This window comes from Nerophis lumbriciformis, linkage group LG29, assembly GCF_033978685.3.
Source record: "Nerophis lumbriciformis linkage group LG29, RoL_Nlum_v2.1, whole genome shotgun sequence".
Classification (NCBI taxonomy): Eukaryota; Metazoa; Chordata; class Actinopteri; order Syngnathiformes; family Syngnathidae; genus Nerophis; species Nerophis lumbriciformis.
Genome location: NC_084576.2, coordinates 20,520,001 through 20,537,500, shown reverse-complemented (window position 1 = coordinate 20,537,500; position 17,500 = coordinate 20,520,001). Strand labels below are relative to the sequence as shown.

The window sequence follows — 17,500 nt, the reverse complement described above, 5'->3', positions numbered from 1 at the left end:
ATATCGTTCTGCAATTAATCATGATTAATCATGATTAATTTTGAGTTATCTATGAACAAAATATGTATACAGACACAGGCATATTATGTTAAAAAATGAATATACAGTTAATAATTGATATAATTGGATATTAAGAGTATGTGAAAGTTCGACTCCTACCTTGTTTACTTCCGTGACGACCTCAGAAATATCAAAGCAGCTAAAATGTGCCACGCATGGATAAGTGCGGTGAGAGCCTTTTGCATTTTTCATCATTGCAGGGAATTTGAATGGGTGTAATTTTTATGTTGTAGCCTGGCGGAAAACAGCTGTACCTAATGTTGCGGCCTGGCGGAATACACTTGACCTAATGTTGTGGCCCGGCAGAATCCCACTGTACATAATGTTGTGCCCTGGCGGCGGAAAACAGCTGTACCTAATGTTGTGGCCTGGCGGAATACAGCTGTACCTGATGTTGTGGCCTGGCGGAGTACAGCTGTACCTAATTTTGTGGCCTGGCGGAATACAGCTGTACCTAATGTTGTGGCCTGGCGGAATACAGCTGTACCTCGTGGAATTGGAATGGGTGTAATTTTGAATGATGTGCATGGACACGCTTTATAACACCCACAAAGTTCAGCGAGCAGGTTGTGTGTTGACTTTTTGTGTCATTTCATGTGCCCCGCAAGTGGGAAAGGTTGTTTGGCATTGGGTCGTACATAAACATGCTGTGCTGTGTACACTTCAAAGTGCAATTCATGGTTATTATTACTGTCAGATATTTGAAATTAGGTCGGAGGCACCCCCCGCAGGCTAGATTCCTTCTTAAACTCATGACGTCCCGCGGGCCAAACGCGTAGCTTGGACGCCCCTGAATGTTTTCCTGGTCATGTTAGTCGTGTTGAGACTTCCTATTGAGTAACGGAAGTCAGACTTACCGTTTTCCCGTGCAGGCTGGGCGCACTGACAGTGTGCGTGATGTAGTTGGACGGAGGCAGGGAGCGCCTCTCGATGGTGGACGCCTGCCAACACACACACACACACACACACATACTAGTTATCATTTGGAATGGGGACCAAGTTTTTGATCATCACTTGTGGGGACCACCCTTTCTACAGGTTGTGGAGGTATAACAAAAATGAGGTAAAATGGCCACTGTCTAGTTAGCTCATACACGTCTTTAAATCTCTGGATTGATGAAGTAATGTGCTGATCATTCCTACTGGGGAAAAAGACTTAAAATGGTTCATGGGGACCAAATTTAAATAATTTTGCATAATTCACACACATTTGTACGTGACTACTGAGGAACATTTAAAAAAAGCAGCGAGTGCAGTACCAGCTACAGCCCGATGAGGGGGCTGCTGTGCAAATGTCTCACACTCAAACTAACCAGTAAACATGTTTTATGGGCCAAAGCTTAATAATCCCTTAGGCATCTTCAGAATGGATCTGACTATCATTTAAAAAGGTTTCCCTTTAGGGGACCTGTTTTTTTTTGTCCCCATATCGTCAGAGGTCCACTAAAGGTGACTGTGTAAACAGAGTGATGTCCCCATTAAGTAAGCATTGCCAGAACACACACACATACACACACACACAAACACACATTATCAGTAAATAAAGTGAGTGGTAAAAGACTTGTGTGCATAGGCGCAGATCACGACAATGCCGTGCACCCACGTGGGATTAATGGCAACTTCCAATCTTTTAAATAATTTTAGAAAAATCAATCTTCTTCTTGTTAATTTTGTGGCGAGGTTGGTCCGTTTTACGTAAAAAATAAGTCGCAAATCATATAGTCTATAATTAACAAAGCCTAACCAAGATTTCATTGTGCCCGATAATGAACTAATGACATAATCATCTTAACTTTGAACACATTGCACAGGAGCGAAAGAGGGGCATACTTTAGTCAACAGCCATACATGTCACACTAAAGGCCTACTGAAACCCACTACTACCGACCACGCAGTCTGATAGTTTATATATCAATGATGAAATCTTAACATTGCAACACATGCCAATACGGCCGGGTTAGCTTACTAAAGTGCAATTTTAAATTTTGCGCGAAATATCCTGCTGAAAACGTCTCGGTATGATGACGTCAGCGCGTGACGTCACGGATTGTAGAGGACATTTTGGGACAGCATGGTGGCCAGCTATTAAGTCGTCTTGTTTTCATCGCAAAATTCCACAGTATTCTGGACATCTGTGTTGGTGAATCTTTTGCAATTTGTTCAATGAACAATGGAGACAGCAAAGAAGAAAGCTGTAGGTGGGAAGCGGTGTATTGCGGCAGGTGTTGTGCCGGATAACGCACCCCCGCCGTAGAATGCACCCCCTGACTGTTGTGCCGGATAACACAGCCGGTGTTTCATTGTTTACATTCCCGAAAGATGACAGTCAAGCTTTACCATTGGCCTATGGAGAACTGGGACAACAGAGACTCTTACCAGGAGGACTTTGAGTTGGATACGCAGACGCGGTACCGTGAGTACGCATGTAGCTGTGGCTTCCAAACATTTGATCGCTTGCCCGTACGTGCGTGCCGCTATGTGCATGTCACGTACGTAACTTTGGGGAAATATATGTGCTGTATGAACTTTGGGGAGGTGAACGGTACTTTGGGCTGTGGGATTGAGTGTGTTGTGCAGGGGTTTGAGTTGTATTGGCGGGTTATATGGACGTGTTTGTTATGCGGGATTAATTTGTGGCATATTAAATATAAGCCTGGTTGTGTTGTGGCTAATAGAGTATATATATGTCTTGTGTTTATTTACTGTTTTAGTCATTCCCAGCCGAATATCAGGTCCCACCCGCCTCTCACAACATCTTCCCTATCTGAATCGCTCCCACTGCCCTCTAGTCCTTCACTCTCACTTTCCTCATCCACGAATCTTTCATCCTCGCTCAAACTAATGGGGAAATCGTCGTTTTCTCGGTCCGAATCGCTCTCGCTGCTGGTGGCCATGATTGTAAACAATGTGCAGATGTGAGGAGCTCCACAACCTGTGACGTCACGCGCATATCGTCTGCTACTTCCGGTACAGGCAAGGCTTTTTTATAAGCGACCAAAAGTTGCGAACTTTATCGTCGATGTTCTCTACTAAATCCTTTCAGCAAAAATATGGTAATATCGCGAAATGATCAAGTATGACACATAGAATGGACCTGCTATCCCCGTTTAAATAAGAAAATCGCATTTCAGTAGGCCTCTAAGGGTGGCTGTATGAACAACGCCAACACTGTCAAACATGTGCCATATAGTGAAACCACACTAAACAACAACGACAAACACATTTTCGAAGAATATTTGCACTGCAACACAACATAAACACGACAGAACAAATTCCCAGAATTCCCTGCAGCACCAACTGTTCCGGGACGCTACAATATAAACAAACGCCATTGGTGGATCTACACCTAACATCCACTGTAATGATACCACGTACAATAGCGTATCTGGTCGATACTACTATGATTACATTGATATTTTTTTAACATCACAAAATCTTCTTTCGTTCTTTTAAAATGTATATTATAAACTCAGGAAATATGTAGATTCTGTAACTACCGTATTTTTCGGACTATAAGGCGCAGTTTTTTTCATAGTTTGGCCGGGCTCCAGTGCGACTTATATATGTTTTTTTCCTTCTTTATTATGCATTTTCGGCAGGTGCGACTTATACTCCGGTGCGACTTATACTCCGAAAAATTCGGTACTTGGTATCGGATTGATACCCAAATGTGTGGTATCATCCAAAACTAATGTAAAGTATCAAACATCAGAAGTGATGATTACATTTTAACAGGAGTGTAGATAGAACATGTTGAAACAGAAAGTAAGCAGATATTAACAGTAAATGAACAAGTAGATTAATAATGAATTTTCTACCACTTGTCCTTAATCATTTTGACAAAATAATAGGTAGATAAATGACACAATATGTTACTGCATATGTCAGCAGCTAAATTAGAAGCCTTTGTTTGCTTACTTACTACTAAAAGACAAGTTGTCTTGTATGTTCACTATTTTATTTAAAGGGGAACATTATCACCAGACCTATGTAAGCGTCAATATATACCTTGATGTTGCAGAAAAAAGACCATATATTTTTTAACCGATTTCCGAACTCTAAATGGGTGAATTTTGGCGAATTAAACGCCTTTCTATTATTCGCTCTCGGAGCGATGACATCACGTTGTGACGTCACATCGGGAAGCAATCCGCCATTTTCTCAAACACATTACAAACACCGAGTCAAATCAGCTCTGTTATTTTCCGTTTTTTCGACTGTTTTCCGTACCTTGGAGACATCATGCCTCGTCGGTGTGTTGTCGAAGGGTGTAACAACACGAACAGGGACGGATTCAAGTTGCACCAGTGGCCCAAAGATGCGAAAGTGGCAAGAAATTGGACGTTTGTTCCGCACACTTTACCGACAAAAGCTATGCTACGACAGAGATGGCAAGAATGTGTGGATATCCTGCGACACTCAAAGCAGATGCATTTCCAACGATGAGAGAGCGGATGAGGGTATGTCTACAGAATATATTAATTGATGAAAACTGGGCTGTCTGCACTCTCAAAGTGCATGTTGTTGCCAAATGTATTTCATATGCTGTAAACCTAGTTCATAGTTGTTAGTTTCCTTTAATGCCAAACAAACACATACCAATTGTTGGTTAGAAGGCGATCGCCGAATTCGTCCTCGCTTTCTCCCGTGTCGCTGGCTGTCGTGTCATTTTCGTCGGTTTCGCTTGCATACGGTTCAAACCGATATGGCTCAATAGCTTCAGTTTCTTCTTCAATTTCATTTTCGCTACCTGCCTCCACACTACAACCATCCGTTTCAATACATTCGTAATCTGTTGAATCGCTTAAGCCGCTGAAATCCGAGTTTGAATCTGAGCTAATGTCGCTATACCTTGCTGTTCTTTCCGCTATGTTTGTTTGTGTTGGCATCACTGTGTGACGTCAATGGACGGGTGTATATAACGATGGTTAGCACTTTGAAGCTTTTTTTAGGGATATTGCGTGATGGGTAAAATTTTGAAAAAAACTTAGAAAAATAAAATAAGCCACTGGGAACTGATTTTTAATGGTTTTAACCATTCTGAAATTGTGATAATGTTCCCCTTTAAGGACAAAATTGCAATAAGAAACATGTTTAATTTTTTTGTTAACATAAAGCCAATAATGACATTTTTTGTGGTCCACTTTATTTAGAAAAGTACCGAAATACTTTTGGTATCGGTACCAAAATGTTGGTATCGGGACAACACTAATACACACACACCGAGCACCCACTGGCAGACATGGAGATTGGCGCCTATGCTTGTGTGTGCGTCGATCACGCCACTAAAGACAGTATTCACACCTTGTTGACAGCTGTGGTCATTTAAGCGAACGTCTGCCGTCACATTTTGCAGTGGAGGAGCTACGACTAATAATTCTTCTGCTTAGTGGAGCAGACTGAGTGACGCTTTCTTATTTTTAATCGGTCGGAAAGGACCAAAATAAATAAACGACTAATGACTTTACTCCTGTTCATGTTTTCCTGACATATACTCTCGTCTTGTTTCGACAATTACATACTTGCCAACCCTCCCGAAATTCAGCGCCTCTCCCGAAAATCTCCCGAAATTCAGGCGGACCTGGAGGCCACGCCCCCTCCAGCTCCATGCGGACCTGGAGGGTCTGCATGGAGCAATGTTGTTGTAATATATTGAGTTGGAGGCAATAAACAGGCGAGGGGATGAAGTACGTCTCTTTACTGTAGACTTCAGAACAGACTCACACACTTGACGTCAGGTGCACAACACCACGTAAATCGTTGGCCAACCAAAAAGTAACCCCAGTACGCTATAGCCAACATTCACCAGGAGATGGCAACAGACAAACATAGATCACTCTATTACATTCCAGTCTCTCCATGTTTTCTCGCCATGGTAACATGTGATCCACATGCACTGTGCGCTGTCTCTGTCCCTCTTGATTATATATATATATATATATATATATATATATATATATATATATATATATATATATATACATATATATATATAAGAAAATACTTCACTTTCAGTGAATTGTAGCCATATATATATATATATATATATATATATATATATATATATATATATATATATATATATATATATATATAAGAAAATACTTCACTTTCAGTGAATTCTAGCTATATATATCCATCCATCCATCCATCCATCCATCTTCTTCCGCTTATCCGAGGTCGGGTCGCGGGGGCAGCAGCCTAAGCAGGGAAGCCCAGACTTCCCTCTCCCCAGCCACTCTGCCCCGAGGCGTTCCCAGGCCAGCCGGGAGACATAGTCTTCCCAACGTGTCCTGGGTCTTCCCCGCGGCCTCCTACCGGTCGGACGTGCCCTAAACACCTCCCTAGGGAGGCGTTCGGGTGGCATCCTGACCAGATGCCCGAACCACCTCATCTGGCTCCTCTCGATGTGGAGGAGCAGCGGCTTTACTTTGAGCTCCCCCCGGATGGCAGAGCTTCTCACCCTATCTCTAAGGGAGAGAGCCCCGCCACCCGGCGGAGGAAACTCATTTCGGCCGCTTGTACCCGTGATCTTGTCCTTTCGGTCATAACCCAAAGCTCATGACCATAGGTGAGGATGGGAACGTAGATCGACCGGTAAATTGAGAGCTTTGCCTTCCGGCTCAGCTCCTTCTTCACCACAACGGATCGATACAGCGTCCGCATTACTGAAGACGCCGCACCGATCCGCCTGTCGATCTCGCGATCCACTCTTCCCCCACTCGTGAACAAGACTCCGAGGTACTTGAACTCCTCCACTTGGGGCAAGATCTCCTCCCCAACCCATATATATATATATATATTTATTTTATCATATATATATATATATATATATATATATATATATATATATATATATATATACACAGTATATATATATGTGTATATGTATATATATATATATATACTGTATATATATATATGAAATACTTGACTTGGTGAATTCTAGCTGTAAATATACTCCTCCCCTCTTAGCCACGCCCCCACCCCCCACCCCCCACCCCCCGAAATCGGAGGTCTCAGGGTTGGCAAGTATGCAATTATGTCTCATTACAAGAAAAAGCTGGCCTTCCTCAAAACAAAACAAGAATTGAGAATGTATTTATTTTTTTACCTTGAAGAGCTGAGATTTGGTCCTGCGGGGGGAAACAGTGAAGGGCGTGTCCACCATTGAGGCGTCCCCCAGGGGTCTTACTGTCACCCGGTCAGCCGGTGTGTGCGGGCGGCGAGCGGGCGACAAGGTCCTGCTGGTGCCCGGCGGCTGCATATCGGCGGGCGACGGCGGTACGGACACGCAGCGGGGCGATCCGTTGTGCTTGGCGGCCGAGGGGGGCCGTGCGCCGTACGGGTAGTCCGGAGCCGGCGTGTAGAGAGGCGCGGTGGGGCTGCCGTGGCGGTACTGCTGGCGCTGCTGCCACTCGTACAGCTGCAGGGTCGTGTTCGATCCCGGGCCGCTCAGCTCCGGCGTGAGACGGAAGTGGCTCAGGCGGTCCTGGGCGTACTTGTACTCGCCCAGTCGCGCCAGCGGGGGACTGGGACGAGGGGTCTTTGGCAAGGTCTGGTATGCGTCCAGGGTGCTGAACTTGGGCTGGGAGGGCGGCGTGCGGCGCGGGAGAGTGTTGTCCCTGGATGGAGGACTGTCACGACACAAGAACACACGGTCCAGTGTCAGAGCACAACTCTTGGTTAGTCTAAGGCAGGGGTGTCAAACGTACGGTCCGAGGGCCCGCAAACAGGTTTTATCCGGTCCGCGGGATGAGTTTGCTAAGTATAAAAATTAACCTGAAATTTTTGAATGAAAGTAACTGCTGTTCTAAATGTGTCCACTGGATGTCACAATAGCAATTATTTGTATCTTTGTAGATGATGCTACATATGTACAAAATAAACCACATGATGTTAGTATGACAATCAGTCGAGGAAAATGAGCAAACTACATAAATAACATACTGTAATTTGATGTTGATATAATTTTTTTTATCTTGATAGATTGAAAATGAACACCAATGAGTTGACTGATGAACATAATTACATAATTTATTCAGAAAATATAAGTAACGACAAATAAAGATAGAATACTATTAACCGAAATAGGTAAGTGTTAAAAAAACAGACATTATGATTTGTACAAGTTCAGAATGTGCTTGTTCTATTTTTAAATAAAGAAAATAATCTGAAGTTGTCTTTATTTTTAAGTTATCGTGCCATCATTTTACCAGTCCGGACCACTTGGGAGTAGATTTTTCTCCATGTGGCCTCACATCTGAAATCAGTTTGACACAGCTGGCATCTTTTACGTCATTAGAAAGCTTAATTGTCATGATACATACCAGGGGTGTCCAAACTTTTTCCCCTAAGGGCCGCATAGTAAAAAAAAATAAAAGCCTGCGGCGGCCAATTTAGTATTTTTATTTTCAAAACCATTGTAGATATTTATATATATATATACAATTTCTTTTTTTTTCTTTTTTTTTTTTTTTTTTTTAGTTTTTTTTTTTTTAGTTTTTTTTAGGGCTCCCCTCAAGTTTGGACCCGAAATCTGAGTCAGATGATTTTAAAAAAAATAAGCCCTATTTTTTTTTTTTTTTCCAGCTGTAGACCAGACCAGATCTGACCCAGCTAAGTCTAAAGCATGAACTGATAAAGCCTACTTGGATGAGAGGCTAAGACAAAACAAAAAGTCCAGTTGTGATTGATTCAATAACCTGAGAATGTCAGCGCTTAAATTTCTAGATCAACTTTAGATCTATTAGTCGATATGACATTTTTTTAATGGCAAAAACACAACATATGCAATATTTTCCCCAATAAATGTTAAAATTGGGATATTTGATGTGAAGTAATTGGAGCCTTAAATAGGTCAATAATTCATAAAAACATTGATTTTGATTCAGTATTATTTTTGCAGCAATGACAGTTTTAAGGGAAAAAAATTACTGGCGATCCAAAAGGACCTCACTCATAAAAGTGCCTTTGTCATATTCATGTTTTTTTTTTTACTTTTAACGCTTAAATTTGTAGATCAACTTCAGATCTACTCGTCGATATCTTTTTTTTGTTTGTTTGTTTGTTTTTTAATGGCAAAAACATAAAATATGCAATATTTCTCCCAAGAAATGTTAGAGAGGGACAAGCGGTAGAAAATGGATGGATGTTCAAAGTGGAATATTTGATGTGAAGTAATTGGAGCCTTATATTGGTCAATAATTCATAAAAACATTGATTTTGATTCATTATTATTTTTGCAGAAATGACAGAAAATACCACAAAAATTCTCAGGGATCCAAAAGGACCTCACTCAAAAAAGTGTTAAAAATACGTTATATTAATGTTTGGTTTTTTTACTTTCAATGTTTAAATTTCTAGATCAACTTCAGGTCTATTAAACGATATTAAGTTGTTGTTTTTTATGGCAAAAGCACAAAATATGCAATATTTTCCCCAAGAAATTATCAAAGTGGAATAAGAACGGTAGGTTGTGAGTTCAAACCCCGGCCGAGTCATACCAAAGACTATAAAAATGGGACACTTTACCTCCCTGCTTAGCACTCAGCATCAAGGGTTGGAATTGGGGGTTAAATCACCAAAATGATTACCGGGCGCGGCCACCGCTGCTGCCCACTGCTCCCCTCACCTCCCAGGGTGTGATCAAGGGTGATGGGTCAAATGCAGAGAATAATTTCGCCACACCTGGTGTGTGTGTGACAATCATTGGCACTTTTAACTTTTTTAACTTAATGTGATGTGATGTAATTGGAGCCTTAAATAGGTCAATAATTCATAAAAACATTGGTTTTGATTCATTATTATGTTTGCAGCAATAACAGTTTAAAAAAACCTAAAATTCTCAGGGATCCAATATGACCCACTTATAATTTGGACAACCAGGTATGGTGAAGATAAGGTCCTTTTTAAAAAAAAATTATAAAATAAAATAAGATACGGTAAATAAATTAAAAACATTTTCTTGAATAAAAAAGGAAGTAAAACAATATAAAAACAGTTACATAGAAACTAGTAATTAATGAAAATGAGTAAAATGAACTGTTAAAGGTTAGTACTATTAGTGGACCAGCAGCACGGACAATCATGTGTGCTTACGGACTGTATCCCTTGCAGACTGTATTGATATATATTGATCTATAATGTAGGACGCAGAATATTAATAACAGAAAGAAACAACCCTTTTGTGTGAATGAGTTTAAATGGGGGAGTGTGGATTTTTGGGTTGGTGCACTAATTGTAAGTGTATCTTGTGTTTTTTATGTTGATTTAATAAATAAAAAAAATTCTAAAAAAAACTAACAAAAAAAACGATACCGATAATAAAAAATCGATATCGATAATTTCCGATATCACATTTTAAAGCATTTATCGGACATCTCTAAAATTTTCAGTATATTCAAACTCCTTATTGTGACAGATTAGCTTGTTTGCTGTCAAGAAAGTCCTGCTTTTACTCCAAATGGGGACTGACAGACGCTCGCTATCCTTCAAGTAAGCAAAGATGCACTTTGTAACTCGGCCACCTACCCTTTGAGTTCCGCCTTCTGCACCTGCACCCAGTGCTCCACCTGCTCCAGAGTACTTCTCCTCCGCACTTCTTTGTGCCCGTTGCCCTCGGGGTCGGCCGCCGCCCTCTGGTACGTCCCTGCGGCGATCCCGTTAGGCTCCAAGATGGGGCTGGGAGTCTCCACCAGGCCATTCCTGGTGCAGACGCCGGGGGGTAGCGTGGAGGCGGCCCGCGACGGCGCTCGCGAGGACACCCGGGACACGGGCGCAGACGAAGAGGACTGGTCGGGCTGCGAGAAGACGGAGGCCGCGGGGTGGGAGGGGAGGGAAGCGTGGGTGTCCATCTCCGCGGCGGCGGCGGCCGGAGAGTCTCGTTGGAAGCTGTAGTCCGCCTCGTGGTGTATGGGCTCCAGGAGGACCTCGTGGACCACGGGTCTCGGACCCTCTGGAGCTCTGTGGTGGTTGACGTGGTTGGTCTGTGACACCATCTGCTGCTGCGTCACGTTGAAATGCTCCAGCGTGTCAGACGGCCTGCGTGGAACACATTCAGGAGGATCGTTTCAGGCTTATGATGCCACTGGAGGCCTGAATTGTCACTTAATAGTTTACAGGTGTTCTAACTGGGTGTCACTTTGATACATTTCGTACATTAAAAACACAAAAAGCTAGGGAAAGGTTAGGACTAGGGATGTTTTAACCCATTTATCGGCCGATAATATCGGCCTGCTGATATTATCAGCCGATAAATGCGTTAAAATGTAATATCGGAAATTATCGGTATGTTTTTTTTTTATTATCGGTATCGTTTTTTTATTTTTTTGTTGTTGTTTTTTTATTAAATCAACATAAAAAACATAAGATACACTCACAATTAGTGCACCAACCCAAAAAACCTCCCTCCCTCATTCACACTCATTCACACAAAAGGGTTGTTTCTTTCTGTTATTAATATTGTGGTTCCTACATTATATATCAATATATATCAATACAGTCTGCAAGGGATACAGTCCGTAAGCACACATGATTGTGCGTGCTGCTGGTCCACTAATAGTACTAACCTTTAACAGTTAATCTTACTCATTTTCATTAATTATTAGTTTATATGTAACTGTTTTTATATTGTTTTACTTTATTTTTTATTCAAGAAAATGTTTTTAATTTATTTATCTTATTTTATAATTCTTTTTAAAAAGGACCTTATCTTCATCATACCCGGTTGTCCAAATTAGGCATAATAATGGGTTAATTCCACGACTGCATAAATCGGTTGATATCGGTAATTAAAGAGTTGGACAATATCGGAATATTGGATATCGGCAAAAAGCCATTATCCCTAGTTAGGACAGAGGTAAAAAATGTATGAAAATGGAAAATCATGGGGGGAAAAATGTATTTTTTGTTTTAATATGGTTTCTGTAGGAGGACAAACATGACACAAACCTTCCTAATTGTTAGAAATGCCACTGTTTAATATGTTTGTGCTGAGAGTATTTGGCGAGTGCCGTTTTGTCGACACATGTTTGTTGACACGTACGACTTTCTCCAACGCTGCCACAGAAAGACGTGCTTTATGCCACTCCTGTCTCATTTTGTCCACCAAACGTTTTATGCTGTGCGTGAATGCACAAAGGTGAGCTTTGTTGATGTTATTGACTTGTGTGGAGTGCTAATCACTGCAGGCTAATCGATGCTAACATGCTATTTAGGCTAGCTGTATGTACATATTGCATCATTATGCCTCGTGTGTAGGTATATTTAAGCTCATTTAATTTCCTTTACTTATGTCCTCTGTGTATTTAAACTATATTTGCATGTCTCTTGACACATTATCTGTATGTAATATCAAATCCCTTCACTGGCTTCCTGTTCCACTCAGGATTGAATTCAAGGTCTCCCTGCTAACCCACCAGTGCCTCCATGGAAATGCCCCCCTCTACCTCAAAGAACTACTCACCCCCAAATCCTCCACACGACACCTCCGCTACAGACAGGCTAACCTCCTCCAACCTCCGAGGACAAAGCTACGAACAATGGGAGACCGGGCTTTCTGCTCCGCCGCTCCCAGTCTGTGGAACGCTCTCCCTGACCACCTGAGGGCACCACAGACTGTGGATGCTTTTAAAAAAGGCATAAAAGTCCTTCTTTTTAAAAAAGCCTTTTTTTAGATGTGCATACTAGCTGTAGCTATTTGGCTGTTCAAGTTTTTATTTGTATTCATTTCTTTATTATCTTTTTTATTTATTTTTTTAATACACTGTAGCACTTTGAGATTGTTTACTCAATACAAAGTGCTTTTGACAAATAAAATCTATTATTATTAATAATATTGACTGCATTTCTGTTTGTGTGCTATGTTGTTCCAGACCACAGCAAACGTTACACAGCTTGCAAAGATTGTAATAATTCCATTAGAAGATCTGTCGTTTCCTTTAACTTGGACACACACATCTTTACCTTTTGGCCATCTGAGCCAGTCATTTCCAGGAGTTATCTCACCCTCTGAGAAGCCTCCGTTTTACTAATGTTGTAAAAATGTGTAGAATAAATATTACATTTCAACATTTCTGTCAACGAAGATTTGCGTCAGCCTGCGAAACACAGTCATTTTGATAGTAGGCTAATATAACTAATATAGACACTTACATTATGTTTTGCCTTCATTATAACACTTATATAAGGCTCTTAATTATTTGCGGCTCCAGACAGACTTTTTTTTTGTATTTTGGTCCAATATGGCTCTTTCAACATTTTGGGTTGCTGACCCTGTACTGTACCTGGGATTCGATATTGGTACCCAACGGTACCAATTTTCGGTATTTTTATGTGTGTGTCTAATAAAAATCAATTGTTTTTGATGATAAAATCTCATTTTTTATTGCAACATTTAAAAATGAGCCGATTATGACAACTGCTGTTCAGTTGTTATATCTTGTTTTATTTTCACATTTCTGAGTCTCAGTTGATTGAGGTTGCAAGTCCAATACGTCAGTAGTGTAGTTTATAGTCTTGTTGGCTATTCAGTTCAATATTTGATACCTAGTCTTTTGTTGCGCCCTAAAAAGTGTTAATACTGTAAGTATTGTACTTATTACGCACCAGCTGTTTGTTTGTAGTTGTAGTTTTCATTAACTGATTTGGAGGTGTTGAAATCGCCATGTAAAATAGCTAATGATCATTAGTAGCATCTCAATAGCAAAGCTAATGTGTATTATCATCAAGCTAGCGCATGTTTTGGAAAAGTGGAGCGTTTTTTGAGTCGATTTCTTTGTTGGCATTCAAAATTGCCCCATTACCCCGAGCACAGGTGTCAAACTCAGGGCCCGGGTGCCAGATTTGGGGCCTGGAAATATATATTTTTTTAAACTAAATGCATTGGTTCTTTAAATACATTTTAAAAAATACGCATCTTTTAAACTTTAATATTATCTGATCATGCCAAATATTGTATAATATACTGTACTACAAAAATATTTTCATAAAGATAAAAATGGATAGTTCTATATCTGCTTGTCATCTTTTCTTTTCTTCAACGATTTCAAAGCAAGTTATCAGTTATTAATTGTGTAATAATATCATCAGTATACAAATTATATATTTCTTAAATCAGATGCATCACACTTGAATTTCGATTAATCAGGATCAATCACAGGTACCTGCATGCATAATTTGCAATGCAATGTGGCCCTCAATGAAAACGAGTTTGACACACCTGACCTAGAGGTAGTTTGGCTGAGTCCGCTCTCAGTGCTGCTGGAGTGATCGCCAAGTGCCGAAGGGCAACCGGACGTGATGTCAGGCACAAACATGGCACTGTTGAATTTGGCATTTGGTCCGTGCCAACAAAGTACCGTATTCAATAGTCATCCCTACTATGAACATTATTTTGTATGTCATTTATGCAGCTTATTTTACACTTAACCCATATCAATACTTTTGTTCATAGAGCTCAGCTCCAACATTTAAACACGTTTTTGAATAATTTTGTTTTTGACCCTCAAAATAAATAAAAAATCTCAAACAAAAAAAGTAATGTAAAATCAAATCATTTTGTGTGTGTGTGTGTGTGTGCGTGTTCGTGTGTTGTACTGCGTCTTGCGCCAAGAACCCTTTAAATTAAATCCATTCTTGTGTGTCCTGACTTCTTGAGACCCACTTATTTGCTCCAGTGGTTCTGTTTGGAGGGGATGTTTGAGGGTCAAATGAAGGTCAATCGGCGAGAGAATATCGTCCTGGTCTGACGACATCTGGTCTTTGTTTTCATCCAGACCAGAAGTGTCCAAACTTTCAATGCACGCTCAGCGTTCGCTCCAATGATGTCGTCTCATGGCGATTGAAGGTAAAATTGCCTTGTCTTGTCCGGAGAACGACTTGCCATGGCTTTGGATCTGAGATTTCTACAAGGTCCCCCTTTCTTTGTGCAGTTCTGCGAGCTACTTAAGAGCCTGTGGCTCAACAGTAGCTGAAGGCCATCACACATTTCTCCAAGCTACGGAACGGGCCGAGGGTCAAAAACATTTATCGCGCGATAAAAAAATGATCGCTGTTAAAGGAACTTCTAGTTAACTCGGTATTATCGCGTTAACTTTGACAGCCCCTAATGATGTGCGTGCGTGCGTGCGTGTATATATATATATATATATATATATATATACATATATACACATATATATATATATATATATATATATATATATATATATATATATATATATATATATATATATACATATATATATATATATATATATATATATATATATATATACACATATATATATATATATACACACACATATATATATATATATACACACATATATATATATATATACACACATATATATATATATATATATATATATATATATATATATATATATATATATATATATATATATATATATATATATACACACACCCACACACACATATATATATATATATATATTTTTATATATATATATAAATAAATATGTACAAATTGATGTGTGTGTGTATATTTATTTATATATATATATATATATATATATATATATATATATATATATATATATATATATATATATATACCGTATTTTTCTGACTTTAAGTCAACGTTTTTTTCATAGTTTGGCCGTGGGTGCGACGTATACTCCGGAGCGACTTACGTGTGAAATTATTAACACATTACCGTAAAATATCAAATAATATTATTTATCTCATTCGCGTAAGCGACGAAGAAAATGTCCGCAATCGTCACACACACGTCAGCAATCGTCACTCACACGCCAACCAATAAGAATTCGGCGGGGGGTGATGATATGCTAACTGCTATATGCTATACGCTACTGCCGGAGCTATTAAAATGGATCACATCTACATTGGCGGTAACTTATAAAAACTGAGAAGGACTGAAGTAAATTGGCACTGAAAAGGGAATCATATACTGCAGATTACAAGCTGGACGTAGTGAAATATGCTGTAGAGAACAGCATCCGAGCAGCAGAAAGAAAGGACGCTAGCGGCGCATACCAGAGGCGACACCGAGGAAGAAGATTTCATGGGATTTAGCGATTAGGAGTGACAGATTGTTTGGTAAACGTATATTCTATAGGTTATAGTTATTTGAATGCCTCTTACCATAATATGCTACGTTAACATACCAGGCACGTTCTCAGTTGGTTATTTATGCCTCATATAACGTACACTTATTCAGCCTGTTGTTCACTATTCTTTATTTATTGTAAATTGTCTTTCAAATATCTATTCTTGGTGTTGGCTTTTATCAAATAAATTTACCCCAAAAATGCGACTTATACTCCAGTGCGACTTATATATGTTTTTTTCCTTCTTTATTGTGCATTTTCGGCCGGTGCGACTTATACTCCGAAAAATATGGTATACACACACACACACACACACATCCATTTGTACATATTTATATCTTTATACATATTATATTAATATAATGTATATATAATTCATATAATTTAATATTATGAGTATGTGAAAGTGAAACTCCGACCTTCTTAAAGTTTTTTATGGGTGGAGAGAATTGTTTGCATTTTCCCAACATGCATCGTAGTGAATTTAAACGGGTGTAACTTTGAATTATGTGTCGTGCTTGGACATTTGTTGTGATATCCACCAAGTTCAGTGAGCAGGTTGTGTTACGTGTGACATACCATGAATTGATCAACGTGGATCCCGACTTAAACACGTTGAAAAACATATTCGGGTGTTACCATTTAGTGGTCAATTGTAGATGTACTGTACTGTGCAATCTACTAATAAAAGTTTCAATCAATTGTATTGTAAGTATTCTTACTGAAGTATTCTTACTCGAGTACTCTTATAAGCACCTTCTGTAGGTCATTTGAAAGGTTTGTGTTTTGTGTGAAATCTTTTGGGAGTAAAGCGAAACAAGGCGTGAGGCGAGTGCTTCCAACCTGGCGGGGTTCTGCATGTGCGCCGCCTGGTTCATGGCCCTCAGCCAGGTGGTCATGTCCTCCTGGGTGTCGGCGCTGAAGTAGTAGGTCCGCATCCCCGTGTGCTCCGCCTGGGAGCCAATCACAGAGCTCTGCTTGTAAATGTACGAGCGCATGCCGGTGGGGTTGGCCTGTGGAAGGGCGAGAACAGAGTTGGCGTCAAACAAAGCGTCCCGAGCAGGGGGTAGCCCACAATGACCACAGAGGCGGCGAAGACTTGGACAGAACGGGTCAGTCGGGCACACCAAAAGAGGAGAAATAAAGACATTAAAGACATCATAGGCAGCCAATTATGACCAACAAAGCCACAACTTTGGACCAATGAGAGGGAAGTAGAGCAGCATCATAAACAACAAACACTGCTAAGGAGTATTTGGCAACACGACAGTACAGAGGGTACACCACATGTTCAGTGCAAAAAAACTTGGCAATTACAATATTAGTACGCTACAGTTCTGTAC

At 40.1% G+C, this 17,500-nt stretch overlaps 1 protein-coding gene across 9 annotated transcripts in view; it reads right to left on the bottom strand.

The window, feature by feature from the left end:
* The window catches only part of plekha7a (pleckstrin homology domain containing, family A member 7a), a 321,572-nt gene that overhangs the window by 35,685 nt on the left and 268,387 nt on the right, over positions 1–17,500 (bottom strand). For 8 of the 9 annotated variants that reach the window (XM_061924802.1, XM_061924808.1, XM_061924804.1 and 5 more), the window contains 4 exons: positions 17,001–17,170; positions 10,594–11,103; positions 7,175–7,697; positions 918–1,001 (listed from right to left, as the gene is read on the bottom strand). In XM_061924802.1, coding sequence (XP_061780786.1) covers positions 918–1,001; positions 7,175–7,697; positions 10,594–11,103; positions 17,001–17,170 — 1,287 coding nt within the window. The remainder of the gene's footprint in view (positions 1–917; positions 1,002–7,174; positions 7,698–10,593; positions 11,104–17,000; positions 17,171–17,500) is intronic. The other variant, XM_061924803.1, reaches the window with a different exon arrangement.